At 33.0% G+C, this 17,936-nt stretch overlaps 2 protein-coding genes, 1 long non-coding RNA gene and 1 other non-coding gene across 5 annotated transcripts; 2 read left to right on the forward strand and 2 right to left on the reverse strand.

Annotated features, from left to right (window-relative positions):
* Nucleotides 1–1,239: 1,239 nt before the first annotated feature.
* LOC132069514 (BTB/POZ domain-containing protein At4g30940-like) lies at nucleotides 1,240–2,457 on the reverse strand. The gene has a single exon (XM_059462851.1). It carries the CDS (start codon nucleotides 2,455–2,457, stop codon nucleotides 1,240–1,242), a length of 1,218 nt encoding a protein of 405 aa, XP_059318834.1.
* Nucleotides 2,458–9,473: 7,016 nt separating this feature from the next.
* LOC132030796 (eukaryotic translation initiation factor 5A-4) lies at nucleotides 9,474–14,642 on the forward strand. Of its 2 annotated transcripts, none has more exons than XM_059420546.1 (5): nucleotides 9,474–9,682; nucleotides 13,135–13,257; nucleotides 13,352–13,408; nucleotides 14,160–14,234; nucleotides 14,325–14,642. In XM_059420546.1, exons 1-5 carry the CDS (start codon nucleotides 9,560–9,562, stop codon nucleotides 14,427–14,429), a joined length of 483 nt encoding a protein of 160 aa, XP_059276529.1. In that variant the 5' UTR covers nucleotides 9,474–9,559; the 3' UTR covers nucleotides 14,430–14,642. The 2 variants fall into 2 exon arrangements, with proteins under 2 accessions (XP_059276529.1, XP_059276530.1); XM_059420547.1 differs by lacking the exon at nucleotides 9,474–9,682 and adding an exon at nucleotides 10,179–10,316.
* On the reverse strand, nucleotides 11,052–11,248 carry LOC132030797 (uncharacterized). The gene is made up of 2 exons (XR_009408109.1): nucleotides 11,124–11,248; nucleotides 11,052–11,084 (listed from the first exon to the last, which is right to left on the reverse strand). It is a non-coding gene; the product is annotated as an uncharacterized LOC132030797 (long non-coding RNA).
* Nucleotides 14,643–17,505: 2,863 nt separating the features above from the next.
* TRNAE-CUC (transfer RNA glutamic acid (anticodon CUC)) lies at nucleotides 17,506–17,578 on the forward strand. Its single transcript has one exon. It is a non-coding gene; the product is annotated as a tRNA-Glu (tRNA).
* The last annotated feature ends 358 nt before the right edge of the window (nucleotides 17,579–17,936 follow it).

Raw genomic sequence — 17,936 nt, forward strand, 5'->3', positions numbered from 1 at the left:
TAACGTAGAACTGCCATTGCATAATTATTCACTAGGGCCTAGGGGTGACCTTTCTCTTGGTTGCCTAAATCATGAGTTTTTTTAAGTGTTATATAGTTCCCATTTTTTCTCTCTCTCGTATTTTGTTTAATTTAACTTTTTATGAGCATTTTTCCTATAAATTCACTCCTAATACATATAATAATTAATTAGGGGAAAACAAAGCTTATTTTTATTTTGGCATAATATATAGATAGACTCCTTAAGTTAGCCTTAACTGACAATTAAACACTTCAACTTTGAGAATACACATCTACACACTTCAACTCGTCCTCACTGTGTCTCGTGGACCTTAAGCCAAAAAGCCGCAATTATGAATTATCCCCTAGCTATGCAAACCCAAAATGAGTCATGAAAAGTAGTATTACTTAAGTATCAATATTGATTACCATAGGGTGAATGATATTACTTGGGCTGATTTTGAAAATATTCTCATTAATAATTCTAATGAAAAACCAGCTAGGGAAAGCATGGAAGCATTCAATGCATAGCAATATTCCTATACCATATTATGTGTTAATAACATATTTTTATTAAACTAATTACTATTATTTTGGTTGCTGTGAACTCAAAATAGAAATCTAAATATAGATGGGGCCACTCGCGGGGGATCGGCTTGTAGTTGATTGGCCTTTGCATAGGTTTGTTTTCCTCTGTCGAAGAGCAGGTGAGTTGGGTGTGTAATATTTTTTATTGTTTTCAATTGAATTTTTTTTTTTCAATATTCAATATTCTCGATTTAGGAGAACATCAGTAGTGGGGTTGTTACATTCTCTTCCAGTTAAATATTTGTTTATCAGGCATAGTCGACTCTTTCTGGTAAAGTTGTACTCTTCTTGTGCAATATCCGATAGCAACTTTCAACTAATAAATAGTCACAGGATGATAAAGGGAAAAAGAAAACTCCATTAACCATTAGTAGCTATTCAAATGAGGATAAAAAGAAAATATTTGTTAAACTAATAACACATGTTTATTTATCCACCAACCTCCTGAATAAAGTCAAGTTAAATAGAAAATTGAAGAAGAATTAATCTAAATTGTCGTTCACCCAATTGCATAAACTATGAAGAGCAAAAACATCTATGAAGTAGAAAAATCCATGCAATCACATTAAACTATGGACGAGGGGTCTCCCATACATCAAAAACATCTTCTGTCGCATGCAGAGCAAAAAGACGGTCACCACCAATTGAAAAATCATAAATTGGATACACGACTTTGTTGAAGCTCTGATATTGGAAGCCAATTAGAACCACAATACACTGAAATTGTATCGTATATTGATGAAAACAATTGTCCCTCGTGAAATGCCAATTTGGGAGAACATAACTTATTACCCGCCCATAATGATGAATGCTTTTTGCCCCTCGGAGGTTCTCTCCATTCTACACTTGCATCAGTAGTACTCCTCAAATCCATGAACCCCAAACGCTCATCTAGATCTACTACACAAATGGAATTACTCTCCTCTATCGCTATCACGTCTCTAAAGTTTGTTGGATCAACATAAGGCTTGTTCACGCGATCCCTATCATAAGACCACGACAAAACCACCGTGTTTTTCCTAAAATCGAACAAGTTGATGCAACAACAACTAGCGACCATCAAACAATTGGTACCATGTAACCATTGCAACCTGATAGCATTACTATTCGAAGAATGTGGCAAGAAATCCATCTGCTTACCTGTGACTTGGTCCCAAACACCAATCACATGCTTATTGCTAGTGCTTTTACAACTGGAGAATAACTTGTAATCCGAGCTAAAACTTAGTGCACCTGGCGTATACCCCTTTCTTTCATCGGTAACCTGAAATTTATACCTCAACTCCCCTGTGGATGCACTGAATAACCCCATGCCTCCACTATCTAGCTTTGCATTAGAACTAATCACAATATTTTCGGAATCAACCCAAGAAACATCATTGACCCAACAATAATCACAAGTTATTGTAGGTTGCTCTTCTAGCATCCAATTGTACACCTTAACAATACGACCATATACCACACAACAACAATATTCAAAATTGGCGAAATAGCGAAGAGCTCCCCTTATTGTTGGGCCCGTTATAGACCCGGCCAACCGGAGCCTATTGCCATCAAACGGGCCCCATTTAGCTGACCTAACATGATCCAGAATGCCATAATATTCGGCCTCTCTGTATAGGTGCTTTTTATCTATATTCGGAGGAATATAAAGCTCCCCGGTTCTTAGTAGGTTAAGAAGGACGGCGAAATAATCAGGGTCTCTATCAATGAAGTGTTCAGTGTTTGCCGCATTAGAATGTAGGTTCCAATTCTCATCAAACATGGCTCCAAAGAATGAATTCCTGCCAGCACCCGCTAAGGTTGTGGCCGTAGTTTCAAAAAATGTCCCACCAACATTGAGTTTCACTCTGTCTTTCTGGCTTTTCATTATTCAAAAATGTTGTCGTGCCCTGAAATTCAAACCGGTACTAATGTAAGAAAAAAACTTCTTGAAAAGGGGGAGCTACACATTGGGTTGTTCGCCCAGAAATATTTACTGTCACTAGCCAATATACATATATCTTTCACTTATGTTTTGATTTATGTGAGCACTATTTCCTTATTATACGTAGCGAAAGGAATGATCTATTTTATGTTGAAAAACAATTTACCTATGAAATAATTTATAAGCCTTTCAAAATATATGTACTCATCTAACACTATAAGTTTAAAAGTCTTCTAACCCCATTTTCTTAAACTGCTAAAATTACCGATCAAATGGTTAATAAATTGAAACAGTACATATTTTTGCCAATATACATATATTATATACTTATAATTATACATCCGCTGACGTTTTTTTTATAAGAATCCCTCTTTCTCTTCTCGCACAATTACACTTTGGATGGTTGTAACTTAGTTGCTTTATGATATATCGTATTATGTCGTACTGTGCTGTAACATATTGTATTGTATTGTTTTGATGAATACAACGTTTTGATAGATCGTGTCGTTTCTTGTCATTGCATAATTTTAGACATCAACAATTTGAAGTATAAACATACAAGAAAAGTAGGATACAATTTAGATCTGTCATAAAAAGGTATAAATGAAGGATATATATGGTTATTAGATAATAAGTAAAGACAAAATGAGAAAAAATAAATAAAATAACGACGCGATAACACCAAATCGGTCGTTTCATAAAATGTGACTTTTCATCATTACGTAACGGGATTTAACGATACGATACAATAAAATTTAAGTGTCAATGATCAAAACAAACATTGTGTAAACTAACAACACAATACAATATAATCGGATGTTGGAACATTCATAAGCTTGAAAACTTAACAAAAATAAGAGAGTTTAGGCATACATGAAACAAGAAAAAGAGCAACATATTACGATGGATAGATTCATATGCTAATACTCATACAAAAAGAAAATCATTCACAGAAAAAGTTCAAGATTTTTTACCGGACTCAGAAGAATTCAAACAAGGAAGTACTATCTGGGAGATGAATTCACTTGTGCCTACAGAAAATTTGGTCCATGAGGTATTTTTATACGTGTGAACTTCTATGTTTTTAAAAATATTTTAGAAGGAAATTTCTTTTATCTAATCCAATTAGGGTTCGTCAAAAAGAGAAAGAATATCTTATCACTATTCTAATTAGGAGTACTCGCGAAAAAAGAAAAAAAAAGAAAGCCTAAATACATAGATAACCCTTAAACTTGACATGCATGTTTTATAAGTTAGACATTTCAATTTAAATAGTGATCAGATAGACACTTTTACTTGAAAAAAGTGTGTCACATAAACACACATATCGATAAGACTATGTGCGGCCACTGACAATTCATTGAAGTTTCCAACCCCAAATAATTAATAGTAAGGGTAAAACAGGCATGTAATGGTAAATTATGTCTTGGGTTTTCAAACTGGACAAATAAAAATGGAAAATTATTTTTAATATAGAGAACAAGTAAAAATGAACAATCCATATTGCAAAAGGTAGTTATAATCCATAAATAGCTCTTAGAAGTAATTATGGCATGTAAATTTTTCTTATAAATTTGGGTAAAAAATATCCCTTCCGTCATTAAAGTTTTCAAATATACCCCCGTCTTAAAGGAAATCCTCAACATATTTCATTTTTAAACCCGATTTAACTAAATAAAAAATGCATATGAGTTACCCGCTCCTATGCCTAGTGGCTCTAGTATAGAACTCAGGAATAAGTTAGTCGCATATGGGTTCTTTATGTAGTTGGATCGGACTTAAATGGAACGGGTTTAAAATTGAAATCGGGTTATGTTGAGAATTTTCATTAAGACAGGGGTATATTTGAAAACTTTAATAACTGGATGGGTATTTTTTATCCAAATTTATAACTGACAATATTTTTAACCCTTTTCCCAAAGTAAAGGGACATTTTTGACCCTTTTCCCTTTTTATAATGTATCATGTTCATTCACGCCCCACCTGCAATCATGACACTCAACTATAAACATGAAATTGAAGTTTCCATACTGTTAACAAATTATTGCGGAGCAGTTGGTGGAATTGTGAGCAAGGAAAATAATAATTATGTACTATGAATATTGTAAAGCTTTAATCATTTCGCATTAAACAAAAAGACTAAGAACTTTTATTGAACTCTCCAAAGATAGTAAATTTGGAAAATCAGAAACTGAAATTTTGATAAAATATTCATATTTTTATCTAAAAGTGGGTCGTTCTAAGTTCTAAGGTTTGAAGTGATACAATATAAAAGAGCAATACAATATCTGAGAAAAAACTATCTAGTCTAGTTAATAAAACTATGACTATTTTTGAAACAGATAAAAGAAATAAAAGTGACAATTTTGTTTTGAAAAATGGAGTAAGGAAAATTCACATTCATATAAACCATAAAGCTCAAGTCCATAAGATTAAAAAGTGTTTGTAATGGACCATATAACTGTTCAACCATACAAACTAAACAGAATAAAGTGGTCTACAAAGATTTCTTGTGTTTTATATTACTCATTATCGACGTCTTAGCATAAGGGTTTCATATAAAATGGAACATATAATGCCTCGAAGGGTGTGGTGTAGTGGTAAATAAAGTGATTAAAAATTATGGCATCTCAAATTCAAATTTTGAAAGAAACAAATTAGGTGACTTCTTCATATTTGTCCAAGTCTTAATGAACAACGCTATTCGATACCTATGCTCGCCGAAAGTTACTGATAACTCGTAAAATAATCAAGGTACATGTAAGTTGGCAAGTCCAGAATGAATATAAAAATATGTTCATTTAATGAGTCATATAACCATTGAAACCCATTCTTTCTCATTGTTAAATTTTAGCCATATTTGAGGATAGATATTCATTAACTAAAAATGGACCATAGGATGAACAATGGCCAAAGTCAAGGTAACATTATCCATTTAAACAAGACACCGACCTAAAGCAATATATAAAGTGAAAGGATTGCGATGGGCCGGTGTGGGTGCCTATTTTTTTAATTTTTTTTACCACGTGTGGTATTTCTTTGGGGTCCTGATTAAATTAAATTTATTGTGTCCTTACTGGTAAGGTTCATTAAAAGAAAAAGATTTCCCTATTAAAAAATTATGCATAAAGTTGGAACTCACAACTTTTGATTATTAACCCAGAACTTTCGATTAAAGAGTAGAGTGATTAAGTAAAATAGATAAATAGAAGAGGGTAGAACTATCAACAAGGACATGGAATTATTCCATGAATTGGCATCAATATGCGGATTATTTCTATCCCTTCTTCCTGGGGAATCTCATTCATTCTCCAATAGTTATAATATTTAAAAGTATTTTAATCAGTTAAGATTCTTGTTGAAAATTTAAAAGAGATGGTCGTTTTTTTTTATATTTGTAAAGGCATCAGGTAGATAGATATTCTATTTTAGGCGAGGTGCGTAAGATGGTCTGACATTACGAATATAATAAGAAAACTAACGTAATTTTTATCTTGCTAATGCACACATATCCGAAGACTAAATTTGAAACTCGTGGATTCGAAATTCTAGCTCTTTTGAGTTATTTGATTCTAAATTGATCATTTTTCTATATCAAATGAAATTTTAAAGATAAATATTAAATTTAAATCAAAGGTATTATGGGATGAATTTGTATATATTTTTAAACACTAGTTCCTCCCTAAATCACATATTCTTATACTTAGATTAATTTGTTGGTTCGCGACAAGAATGTCATGGGATTATGATTTTATATTATATATAGGATATAATATCAAATATTAGTTTATAAAATTTATACAGATCTTAATAATGCAAATAACTAAGCATGAGCTAAATATAATTTCAAATTTTATACCGGGATAATTTAGTTAAGAAATAACTTACATGGTTTATGAGTTTTATAGTTACGAAGAGTTTTACATAACTATAAACTTTAAAATAAAAAGGAAAAAACAAAGCAATTGTTTTCCTAGTAGGTGTGAAATATGTTGGCCCAGTCATCAACAAACGCGTGGATATATTTCTTTAATTGCCCTCTCCCTATCATCAAAATAGTATTTGTACTATGAGTTTAAGTTTAGATTATTTCTATTAATTTTCTTGGATCATGTAACATTAATCTACTATAGCAGGTTACCAACTTTTTCATATAGTTTTTTGTTTTAAAAGAGTAGGGATAAGATTCTTGCTCGACTATCTAAAATTTACACACATGGTCATTTCTTGACATTACCCCCCAAACTTATTTAAAATGGAATAATTACCCCCCTAAACGCCGATGCGGAAGGAGATCGTGTTTCACTTTGAGAGCCGAGAAACATAAAAAAAAAATTAATTTTTTTTTTCTTAAAATAGCATTTTCTTTAAATTTGAAAATAAATCTAGTCTTCCACATTTAGTTTTAAAAAACGGGTTTTCCACATGTTAAGAAAATAATTAATTTTTTCAAAATTTTATAAAAATTCAGTTTTTTCACATTTTGGCAAGAAAACACTTTTCCTAGATTTTATTTGAAAAATAAAAGTGTACTAAGAAAATGAAATCATGAAAATCAAGATTTTTAAAGACATTTTAAAAAATAATCAAGTTTTCCATATTTTTAACAAATCCATTTTTCCATATTTAAAAAAAAAAAAATCATTTTTCAGCTTTTTTTTCTTTTTTTCAAAAACGGATTTTAAAAAAAAAACAAATTTTCAATTTTTTTTTTTAAAAAGGGTTTTAAAAATCATTTTTTTAACAGAAAATTCAATTTTTTAATCCATGTTTTTATTTTTTATTTTTTATTTTTTTTAAATGGGTTTAAAAAAAATCAAATTTTCAAATTAAAAAAAAAAACGGGTTTTAAAACTCATTTTTTTTTTTGAAAATTTAATTTTTTATTTTTATTTTTAAAAAAAATTAACACGTAAGAAAAAAATTAAAAAAAAAGAAGAAAATAAATAAATACACATGTGGCAAGGAGAGTGTATGTCACTCTCATATTGAGTACTATTCCTTTTAATCGGCGTTTGGGGGGTAATTATTATTTTAAATAAGTTTAGGGTAATGGGACCAGTGAAAGATAAGGTTGTCGTTAAAGCATTTTGGGTTTTTTAAATATTATATTTTTCCAAAAGAGTATGCATTGATTTTTTCTCTACCACTATCTCTCTTTAATTTACCCTCCGTCTTCAAGTAGTCGATCTCTATTCTTTGCTTCTTTTACCAGTGTAAACCTCTATTCCTTTAATTCCAAAATCCCTTCGTATTCATGGAAGACTTTTGTCGTAGGATGACATTTGAATTGCATCAAAAGTATCTCTTTTTTAACTTGAAAATTTAGCTTTTCTTGTTAAAGTAATCAATATTAACAAAATTTTAATTCCTTGTATTCCATCGGAACAACCTAAAGAGCACTGTGGACAGCATGATGACATTTTAAAATTGTACAATAACTACTCTTAATTAGATGCTTGTAAATGAAAAAAGAATCTGAATATTATTAGAAAATGCATAAGGACTGTCCAACGAAGCTCCCAAGGTTTACATTTGAGGAATTATTTGTTACATGGTTCATCATGTTTAAAAAGTTGAAAGAATTGCTTCAGTGATAATCTTGACAAAACTCCATGAAAAAATCAAAATTGTTAACAGTGTTTGAAAAGAAAATAATTTGGTTACCCGTAAAATAAGGAAATAATTTTGGTTCGATTACAAGTAGGATTCAACTTCCTTTTAACGTTATTTATTCTTTCGTAATTTGCAGTTTTATTAGGGTAAAAAAGGTAAACAATATTACTAAGAAGGTTAATGTATTTACCTTTAAATTACCCGATGGAGTAAAGAAATTTATACACGGATAGTGCACCAAACTTAAACTCTACTATTTATTATTACTCCTTTTTTTTCTCTTTGCCTATCCCCGTGTTCTCCACAGCACAAAAAAAAATGAGTGTAGGGAGAGAAAAAGAGAGAAATTTAGCTGTCTGACGAAGAACACCATTTTGAGTAAAAAACACAACTCCAAATTAATATTTTTCAAGCGGTATTCACGTTCAAGCACAACTCTAATTTTCAATTATTATTTTCAACTTTTTTTTAAAAATATTATTCTTTTCAAAATTCACATTTTTTATGTCAAACACCCACAAAGTATTATACTTCTTCCGTCTTGAATTATCGTGCTTTCTAGAAATAATTATCTTAAACTATTTGTCATGTTAGAAGTTCAAGACAAAAGTCATTATTCTTTTTCTCATTTTATCCTTAATAATAATTATTCTCTAAGAATACAAACACCTTAATTATGAGGAGATGACACATACATAACAATACATAACATAAATATTAAATGAAGAGATTATATTTTAAGACATAACTAAGATTAAAATAGTCACGAATCCCTCTTAATTACTCCCTCCGTCCCAATTTATGTGATGCATTTTTATTTTTAGTCTGTACTAAAAAGAATGATACATTTCTATATTTAGAAATAATTTAGCTGAAAACTTTTCCTTTTACCTTTAATGAATTGAAACAAAGGAGTAATATTTTCTTAATGGATTATAATAGTTTGTTTGGCCAAGCGTACTTATTTTTTACAATAAGTGTTTATTTTAAAAAGGTAAGGTGTTTGGCCAAGCTTTTGAGAGATAATAATAGCAGAAACAACTTTTTAAAAGCTAAAAAAATAGCTTATGTCCAAAAGCATTTTTGAGACAAATACTCTTAAAAATATTTTTTAAAAGCTTGCCCAAATATAAATTATTGCTTAAAAGTATTTTTTAAATTAATTGGTCAAACACAATCTGTTTTTCAAAATAAGACAACCCAATCAGGCTATAAAAGAGAAACACGACATATAATTTGAGACGGAATGAGTACAATTGTTTTCCTATCAGGTGTGAGATATGTTGGCCCAATTATATACAAACGTGTGGTTCTATTTCTTTAAATAGAATTACCCTTTCCTATCACCAATATTATATGTAATCTAGTCCTTTCCATAGTTCTCCACAGCCAAAATAAAGAAGTCCATAACAAAGGGAGAGATTTAGCCATGTCTGATGATGAACCCCATTTTGAATCAAAAGCAGATGCTGGTGCTTCTAAAACTTTCCCTCAACAAGCTGGTACTATTCGCAAGAATGGTTATATAGTTATTAAAGGTCGACCCTGTAAGGTAAAAACCCTTTTTTTTCAATTAAATATGCTTTGGGAAGTTTAGATTTTGTATTTAATCTATGTTTTTGTTGATGGGGTGTTGTTAGTTTTGATCTTTTTGTATGAATTGTTGCATAAAAAACAGATCTTGATTGATTCTTGCTCTTTTGAGGGATTGGTTTACTTGGTTTTCTTTTGTGTTTGTCTTTATGGATCTTTAAGTGCTCTATGTAGTTGTAGTTGTAGTTGGAGACATAAGGTATTAAGGTGTGACTTAGTGGTCGATGAAGTCGGTTGAGAACCATAAGGTCTAATGTACAAATACTAGTGGAGGCAAAATATTAGTATTTTTCCATCTGTCCAAGCCTTAGTTTTGATGAGTTATTCATTACCTGTGCTGGTGGGAGTTAGCGAGTGCCCCGTGGAATTAGTTGTGGTGCGCCCAAACTAGCCTGTACACCACGGTTATTAAAAAGGGAAGGGCGTGGTTGAGTCCATAACATAGGGAGAGAGAGATTTAGCCATAGGCCATGTCGGACAAAGAACACCATTTTGAGTCTAAAGCAGATGCTGATGCTTCTAAAACTTACCCTCAACAAGCTGGTATTATTCGCAAGAATGGTTATACAGTAATTAAAGGCCGACCCTGTAAGGTAAAAACCCTTTTTTCTCTATTAAATATGCTTTGGGAAGTTTAGATTTTGTATATAATCTATGTTTTTGTTGATGGGTTTCTGTTATTATTGTTCTATTTGAAGGAATGGTTGCTTAAAAATCAAATCTTGATGGATTCTTGTATCTAATCCATGTTTTTGTTACATGGTTGCTTTATTGTTAAATTATAAATCCACTTTAGGAAGTTCATCTTTTGTCTCTAATTTATGTTTTTGTTGATGGGGTTTTGTTATTTTTGCTTTATTTGAATGAAGTTTTGCTTAAAAATCAAATCTTGATGTATTCTTGCCCTTGTAGGCATGTTTTTGTATATAATCCATGTTTTTGTTTCATGGGGTTTTGTTATTTTTGCTCTATTTGAATGAGTTGTTGCTTAAAAATCAAATCTTGATGGATTCTTGTATATAGTCCATGTTTTTGTTCATGGGGTTTTTGTATCTAATCGATGTTTTTGTTCATAGTTTTTTTGTATCTAACCCATGTTTTTGTTCATGGGGTTTTGTTCTTTTTGCTCCTTTTGAATGAAATGTTGCTTAAAATTGAAATCTAATTATCCATGTTTTTTTTTCATGGGGTTTTGTTACTATTGCTGTTTTTGACTGAATCGTTGCATAAAAATCAGACCTTGATGGAATCTTGCTGTTTTAGGGATGTGTTTTTGTGAATCCTTGTTGTTGGTTTACTTGGTTTTCTTATGTTGCTTGTGTTCATGGATCTTTAAGTGCTATGTAGTTGTTCTTGTGTTGCTTGTGTTCATTTGTCATAAGTGCTATGTAGTTGGAGACTTAAGGGTGTAGCCCAGTAGTCAGTGGTCTCAGTTTCAAATCCTAGTGGCTAGTGATTTCTTCCCTCTTGTCCAGCCCTTGGTGGATTAGGATTACCTGGTACATGTGCGGGTGGGAGTCAACAGGTACCCATGAAATTAATTGAGGTGCGCCCTAGCTGCTTGGATACCACGGTCTTCAAAAAGAAGGGAAGTGTGTGTTTGAGTCATGACTCCTTTTTTTTTTTTTTTTTTAAATTGTGGGGGACGGAGCCGGGGGCGGGGGGGGGGGGGGGGAATAAATATCAGTAATATCACGCTAAGTTGGTCTCAAAAAGAGAGAGAGAGAGAGAGAGAGAACCTAATGTGTGGTAAGCTTAACCACAATCAACTACCAAAACTACCCTAGTGATATTTAGGTGTGTTTGAGCTGTGACTTTTAATCCCTGATTTGTTGGATTTTGTACATTGTTAAATGTAATTTAATGAGAATCCAGCAGCAAGGAGATGCTGGAAAATAGCCTATATAGGTCCTTACAGTTGCAAGTGTAAAGAGCTCAAAAAGTCTGTCATGGCTTCTATGTCATTAGCAATAGCCATGTTACACCAAGAAAAATAGAAGAGAGATGCATCTGTACTTAATACTAATTACAGAGTCAGGTGTTCTTTCAAATATTCTTGCATTCCTTTCTTTCCAGATTGTTCACCACATAGCGCAGGGGATTTAGTTCAAGTTTTCACTTTGTCGGATTTTTATGTCTGCATATGTATCTTAGATAGGTATTTTTTTGAAATACATAGTACGGTTTCCCAATATATCTGTTCTTGCAATTTTTCTGGCTTTAGCTACAGTTTATACGAGTCAAAAGGTTGAACCTTTTCAAAGTATTTTGATGAAAAAGTTTATCTACGTTAACACAAACCAGTACTGAATAGCTTTATATGATATGTCTGACAAAATTCTAATGAATAAGATCAGTTGGTGGATAACTCATAGCTCAATTCATTTGCCATAGTCTGAGCCCTGAGGCTCTTTGTTTAGTTTAATTTCAATCTCTTTTGAACTCCTTTAGTTGGTAGCTTCTCGTTGAATCCAACTTGGGGCTCTTTTCCTTTGGGGTTGAAGTGAACTTTGTTGCCCCCACATTATGCTTTCTGCCTTACCTTTTCGGTGTCATTGCTTTTGCTATCTGGAAACTGTTGGTTGTGTGTATCACAAACTGCTTTTTGTTTGTATGCATATCTTTTGATAATTATGTCCCTAGATTCTCTCTATGAACTTGATGTTAAGTTACACTTTCTAGCTTCTTATCTCTACCATTAGAGAAGAAGACAGAGAGGTGGAAAAATAAACTTTTGGAAGCACCCAAGTGTGTGGCCTAGTGGTCAATGCAGTGGGTTGAAAACCATGAAGTATCAAGTTCAATTCTCAGTGGTGACAAAAATGCTAGGTGGTTTATTCTCATCATTCCTAGCCTTGGTGGACAGAGTGACCTTATACCTGTTGCTGGTGGGAAGTGGCAGGTATCTCATGGAACTAGTCGAGATGTGCGCAAGCTGGCCCGGACACCACACATTATCCCCCTCCCCCCCCCCTCCCTCAAAAAAAAAAAAAAAAAAGGTGTCCCACAAGGAGAGAATGTCTCAATAACTGTCATGGATATCAACTTTCAATTATTTTTCAGCTTGTAATGAGATATAGACCTGTGCAAGTTGACGTGAAAATCTCATCATTCCTTCTAACTCCTTGCTCTAAAAGTTATATACGAGAATACTATGGAGACTTCACCTACTATAATCCACCCATTTTTTATTTTTATTTTTATTTTTATTCTCCTTAAGCTGATGAAACACAAGGGAACAGGAGATTTCTTCTGGTTATAGGGTTTCCATAACTTCTGGGTAGTTAACATCATTAATGAAAATAGGTTTGTTCATTTATTTATATGTTCTCCTTTTGCCTCTTTAAAATATGTTTTAGTGTTTATCCATGGAGACATTGTCCTTTCATATGATGATAAAATCTTCAACAGGTTGTTGAGGTCTCCACTTCAAAAACTGGCAAGCACGGACATGCAAAATGTCATTTTGTGGCAATTGACATTTTCAATGGAAAGAAGCTCGAAGATATTGTTCCTTCATCCCACAATTGTGATGTAATATATTTTTTCTTCCCCTTTTCATTTCTACTGGTGTATGTTTGCCAACAATATAGGTATCATTTTGTCTGATTTTAAATGTTTTCGGCAGGTGCCACATGTCAATCGTACAGACTATCAGCTTATTGACATCTCTGAAGATGGTTTTGTAAGTTTTCTGTTACCTATTATATGAAGTGAATCAGACACATCCTGTTGATATCTGTGGCAGCTTCTTAATGAAGTTGATATATGATTTTTGATGAACTCATCCTTTTAAACTTTCTTTTATGAAAAAAATTCTGGTGGGGGATTCTTCCCTGTATTGGGAGGCGTCCATTCAGGGTCACTTCCCACTTGTACGTTCCGCTTACCTCTTGTATGTTACTTTTGTAGTTTTATGATACCAACTCAAATGTATCATTGAAGAAGAAAATTATGTTCACTGTTCTCTCTTTTTCTCTTTTCTTTCTCTTCCCATTTTTCTCTTTTCTTTTCCCATTTTTTGGGATGTGTGTGCCTAGGGGTTTGTGGGTTTAGCTGAATATGTAATTCTTCATTACGTTGATATGTTTGACCTTAAAAACTATTTCCTTGCAAGCATAAGGCTCAGTTTTGAGACACATGGTTCTTTTCCACCTCAGGTGTAAAACAATCGTTTTGTTGATAAAATTTAATACTAAAACCCTTGATGCTTGGACTCTCCAAAAGTGCTGCTGCATTCGTGTTGGATCCTCTAAAAATACACTACTTTTGGAGGAGCCGACACTTACCTGTTGACATTTTTGAAGAGTCTGCGCAACATAGCTAAAACCTAAGACTAGATATTAGTAGTTGTCCAATCGAAGAATAGTCTTGAAACTGGACTTCGTTTTGCTATACCTGTTCTGAATGTTGTATTTCGCTCATTTCGTTGTCAGGTGTCTCTTCTTACTGAAAGTGGAAACACCAAAGACGACCTCAGGCTCCCCACCGATGAGACCCTGCTGAACCAGGTACACGTTTTGGACAAATAAAACACGAGGAACCTTTATGTTCTACTTTTTCTTACACAATATCTGAGAAAAACTCTCGACTATTTGTAGGTTAAAGGTGGATTTGAGGAAGGAAAGGATCTCGTGCTGTCTGTGATGTCTGCAATGGGTGAAGAGCAGATTTGTGCTGTGAAGGACATTGGTACCAAGACCTAGTTTGGGCATTCTGCAGCATAAATAATTTGCTATTAGCCAAGATGTTTTATATCTTGTTATTGTGGTACTTTGAAATCCGTTTTATCGTGAACTCGCCTTATATTTATTGGCATGGCTTGAATAGTTGAACTATGGTTTTTGTCTGGTATGACAAAGAACTGGATTTGATGGCGGAACTAATCTACATGAGTGTCACCTCTTTTATTGGTTTCATTCATTGTTGGCCTATATTGTGCTATGGTGATACAGATGTGGTGATAGAATATAAAGTAGGGAAAATGGTTAAGTTTGTCTGTGTGCTATATTCGAAATTGAGCGATTTTGTCCGCTGTTTTACTGTGGGTTTAATGTTACCTAGGCTGTTACGAACAAGTCTCGTGTTTGTCCTTGACTCCTAACGGTGCTCCAACTAGAGGGTAACGATAAGTCAATAGTCAAAACTAGAAGCGGTCCAAATAGTCATAGATGTCTAGTGCACTCTTTTGATGTTGGAGCTCCTTGAAGGACAAAGGCAAATATGGCATTTGCTAACGTTCATTAGGGTATGGATGAACTTTCAGATATAGCAGGAGGTATACTTGATCGGAACAATTTTCGATGGTGCACTTGCAAATTTGGACCATATCCTTATTAGTATAGCACTTCTATTATTGACTTAGAAAACCATGTTAGCTCTATCTTAGAGGGTAATTTTAAATTAGTCAAAAGTAGAAGGGCGCATTTGGACATTTATTGAAATATTCAGACATGTGTAGTACACTCATTTTATGTTGGAACTCCATGAATGAAAAGGGCAAATACAAGATGATTTGCTAACAGCAATGAAAAGTTCTTTATTCATCTATTATTGTAGGTGCATTGCACTAACAAAGATAAAGTGATAAGACATATAAAAGAAGTTGATTCAATCATTTGTAAGGGTATGAATGAACGTTGAGTATAATAGGGTAAAATTGATCCGAATAATTTTGGTTAGTGCAAAAGCAAATTTGGACCATATCCTGATAAAGCATAGCACTTTATTATCAACTTAATACACCATGTCAACTCTGCACCAGCTTATGGTAGTTTGGACCCAAATGCTCCAATTATTTGATCCAAGCAAACTTGGAAAAAGTGGATTATTTCTCGTTAAGAAGGACAATCTTATATTAACTCTGTCTAAAAATAGTAGCTCACCTTATTTGCACCAAGCATTTACGTCAGATCGGTGAATGCATGACATGAGTTGAAGTGTATACAAGTATCACTTAATCATAGTTAACTAATGTACATTTTCACTTTGTTAAATCATTTAACTATAGTAAGTTAAAATGATTTCGGGTAGACATATGGTGCGGTTAAATATATACTCCATCCAACCTGTTTCTTCGAGACCCATAATTGAATGATAGGAAATGTTGTGTCAAGTTCTATCTTAACTATAGTTGCTACAAAAGGCGACTGTGTGATTTATGCAATATTTTCACTCTTAATTAGAAGTCTATCAAGCTTTGAAATCGGTAGGTGTCCTTGTGGGAGGGCTTCCCCCTTCTAGACCTTACTTGGTGTGAATTTGGATAGTCGGGTCAATGTATTCATGACACCAACCGTCACGCCCGAAATTTTTTTTTTTAAAAAAAATAGGGCTACTCTAAGTAGTTGCTCATTCTGCAGCATAAATAACCAAGACGTTTTCTTGTTATCGTGGTACTTTGAAATCTGTTTTTTACTACATCTTATATCTATTGGCATGGCTTGAAACACTTGAACTCTATAGTTTTTGCTAGTAAGGCAAAGAACTGAATTTGATAGCAGAAGTAATCTACCTAGTGTCACCTTTTTTACTGGATAATTTCAATAATATATAATTCAGCATAGAATATTACATCTATGTAGCTATATTTTTAATCTACATCCGCATAGCCAAATTTTTTTTTTTTTTTTTTGCAACAGTATTTATACACACGATATACAACATTATATATTTACTGTGGACATTGTATAAAAGTGTATAATGATGTATAAAAGGCCCAGTTTGGGTGATATTACAAATATGGGTCATTTTGGGTAAGTATTTTCTCCAAATAGACATAGAGTGTTATTTTCCCTATATTATTCGCCTATGTTCTGCTTGATTGTGCATTCGTATAATGGAATATGACAAACAGTTCCAGAAAATATATACTGTTTGAAAGATATCCAGATGTGGTGATACAATATAAAGTATGGGAAAATGATTAAATTTGCCTCTGTACTATGTGAAATTGAGCAATATCAGATAGTGCAGGATCAAATTTGGACCATATCCTTTATCAAGTATAGCACTTTTATTGTCTACTTGAAAAAACCATGTTAGCTCTGCATCAGCTTATGGTAGTACTTTTGACACGAAAATGCTCTAATTATTCGAGGCATTATCACTTAACATATACTCTAGAAAACATTAGAATCTTGATTACTTGAATGGTAACCGTGTGGTGTAGTGGATGGGTTATCATCGCCTAACTGGGTCTCTAACTCAAGCCCCGAGAGTTTAAAAAAACTTTGTAGGAAGCGCTTCAACTTATGTCTTACGCTTCAATCCTGATATAATCGGTCCAAGTCAGATATCGGACACAGGGTGGGAAACCAACAAAATAAAAGAACAGTTCTCGTGTGTTCATAAAACACTTAGCAGTCTCCTGCATTGAACTTGTAAACTACTACAAGCAAGTTGATGTAGACTACATGAATCTTGCAATAGACGTTGAGTTGGCGTAAGAAAATTGAATTCCTACAAGGATCTATGTGAACAGGGGGAAAGCTAGACAGATTGTATTATAATTTATCTCCAAGTCATGAGATTTGGTTTTATAGTCTATTGTAAATGATATTTTAATTTATGACTTCTTTCATTGGAGATCAGTAAAAAAAATATATAGAAAATCTGTAAATAAAATACAGGAGTTCTTTGCAAGCTCATTTTCTTCTATTTGTAAATTATAAGTGGGCATAGAGGTCGTTTTCTCTATATGTCGTGTGCTTGGTTCGAGTTAGACCTTAATTATAGAAGATCATGATATTTATAATTTCTAGAAGCAACCAACCAACAAGATCCGTTGTAGTCTAGTTGGTTAGGATACTCGGCTCTCACCCGAGAGACCCGGGTTCAAGTCCCGGCAACGGAATTCTGTTTTTTCTGTGGTTACTATTTAGGTTTTTCCCGCCAACATTCAGTAGAAAATATCCATTAAACATTTTTCAGTGGAAAAATATAGATTTTTTTAGTAGTTTACCTAAGAAAATGGTGAAGAGTCCTTCACATTTTTTTTTTCTTCTTGACTAATTTGAATTCGTGTTGTGTAGGTTATTCTGTTAAAATGAGAAAGTGTTTCTACTTAAGTATCTCCATTCATAGAGTTCGACTCCGATACCTCTGGTTAAAATGGTTTTTTATGTCGAAGTTGGTAATCTCTTATTAAGTTATCCAATTTACAAGAATTCTTTTTAATGAAAGCAACGTTTTGGACTATTCCTATGTAATGA

The sequence above is a fragment of the Lycium ferocissimum genome, chromosome 9, assembly GCF_029784015.1.
Source record: "Lycium ferocissimum isolate CSIRO_LF1 chromosome 9, AGI_CSIRO_Lferr_CH_V1, whole genome shotgun sequence".
NCBI classification, from domain to species: Eukaryota; Viridiplantae; Streptophyta; class Magnoliopsida; order Solanales; family Solanaceae; genus Lycium; species Lycium ferocissimum.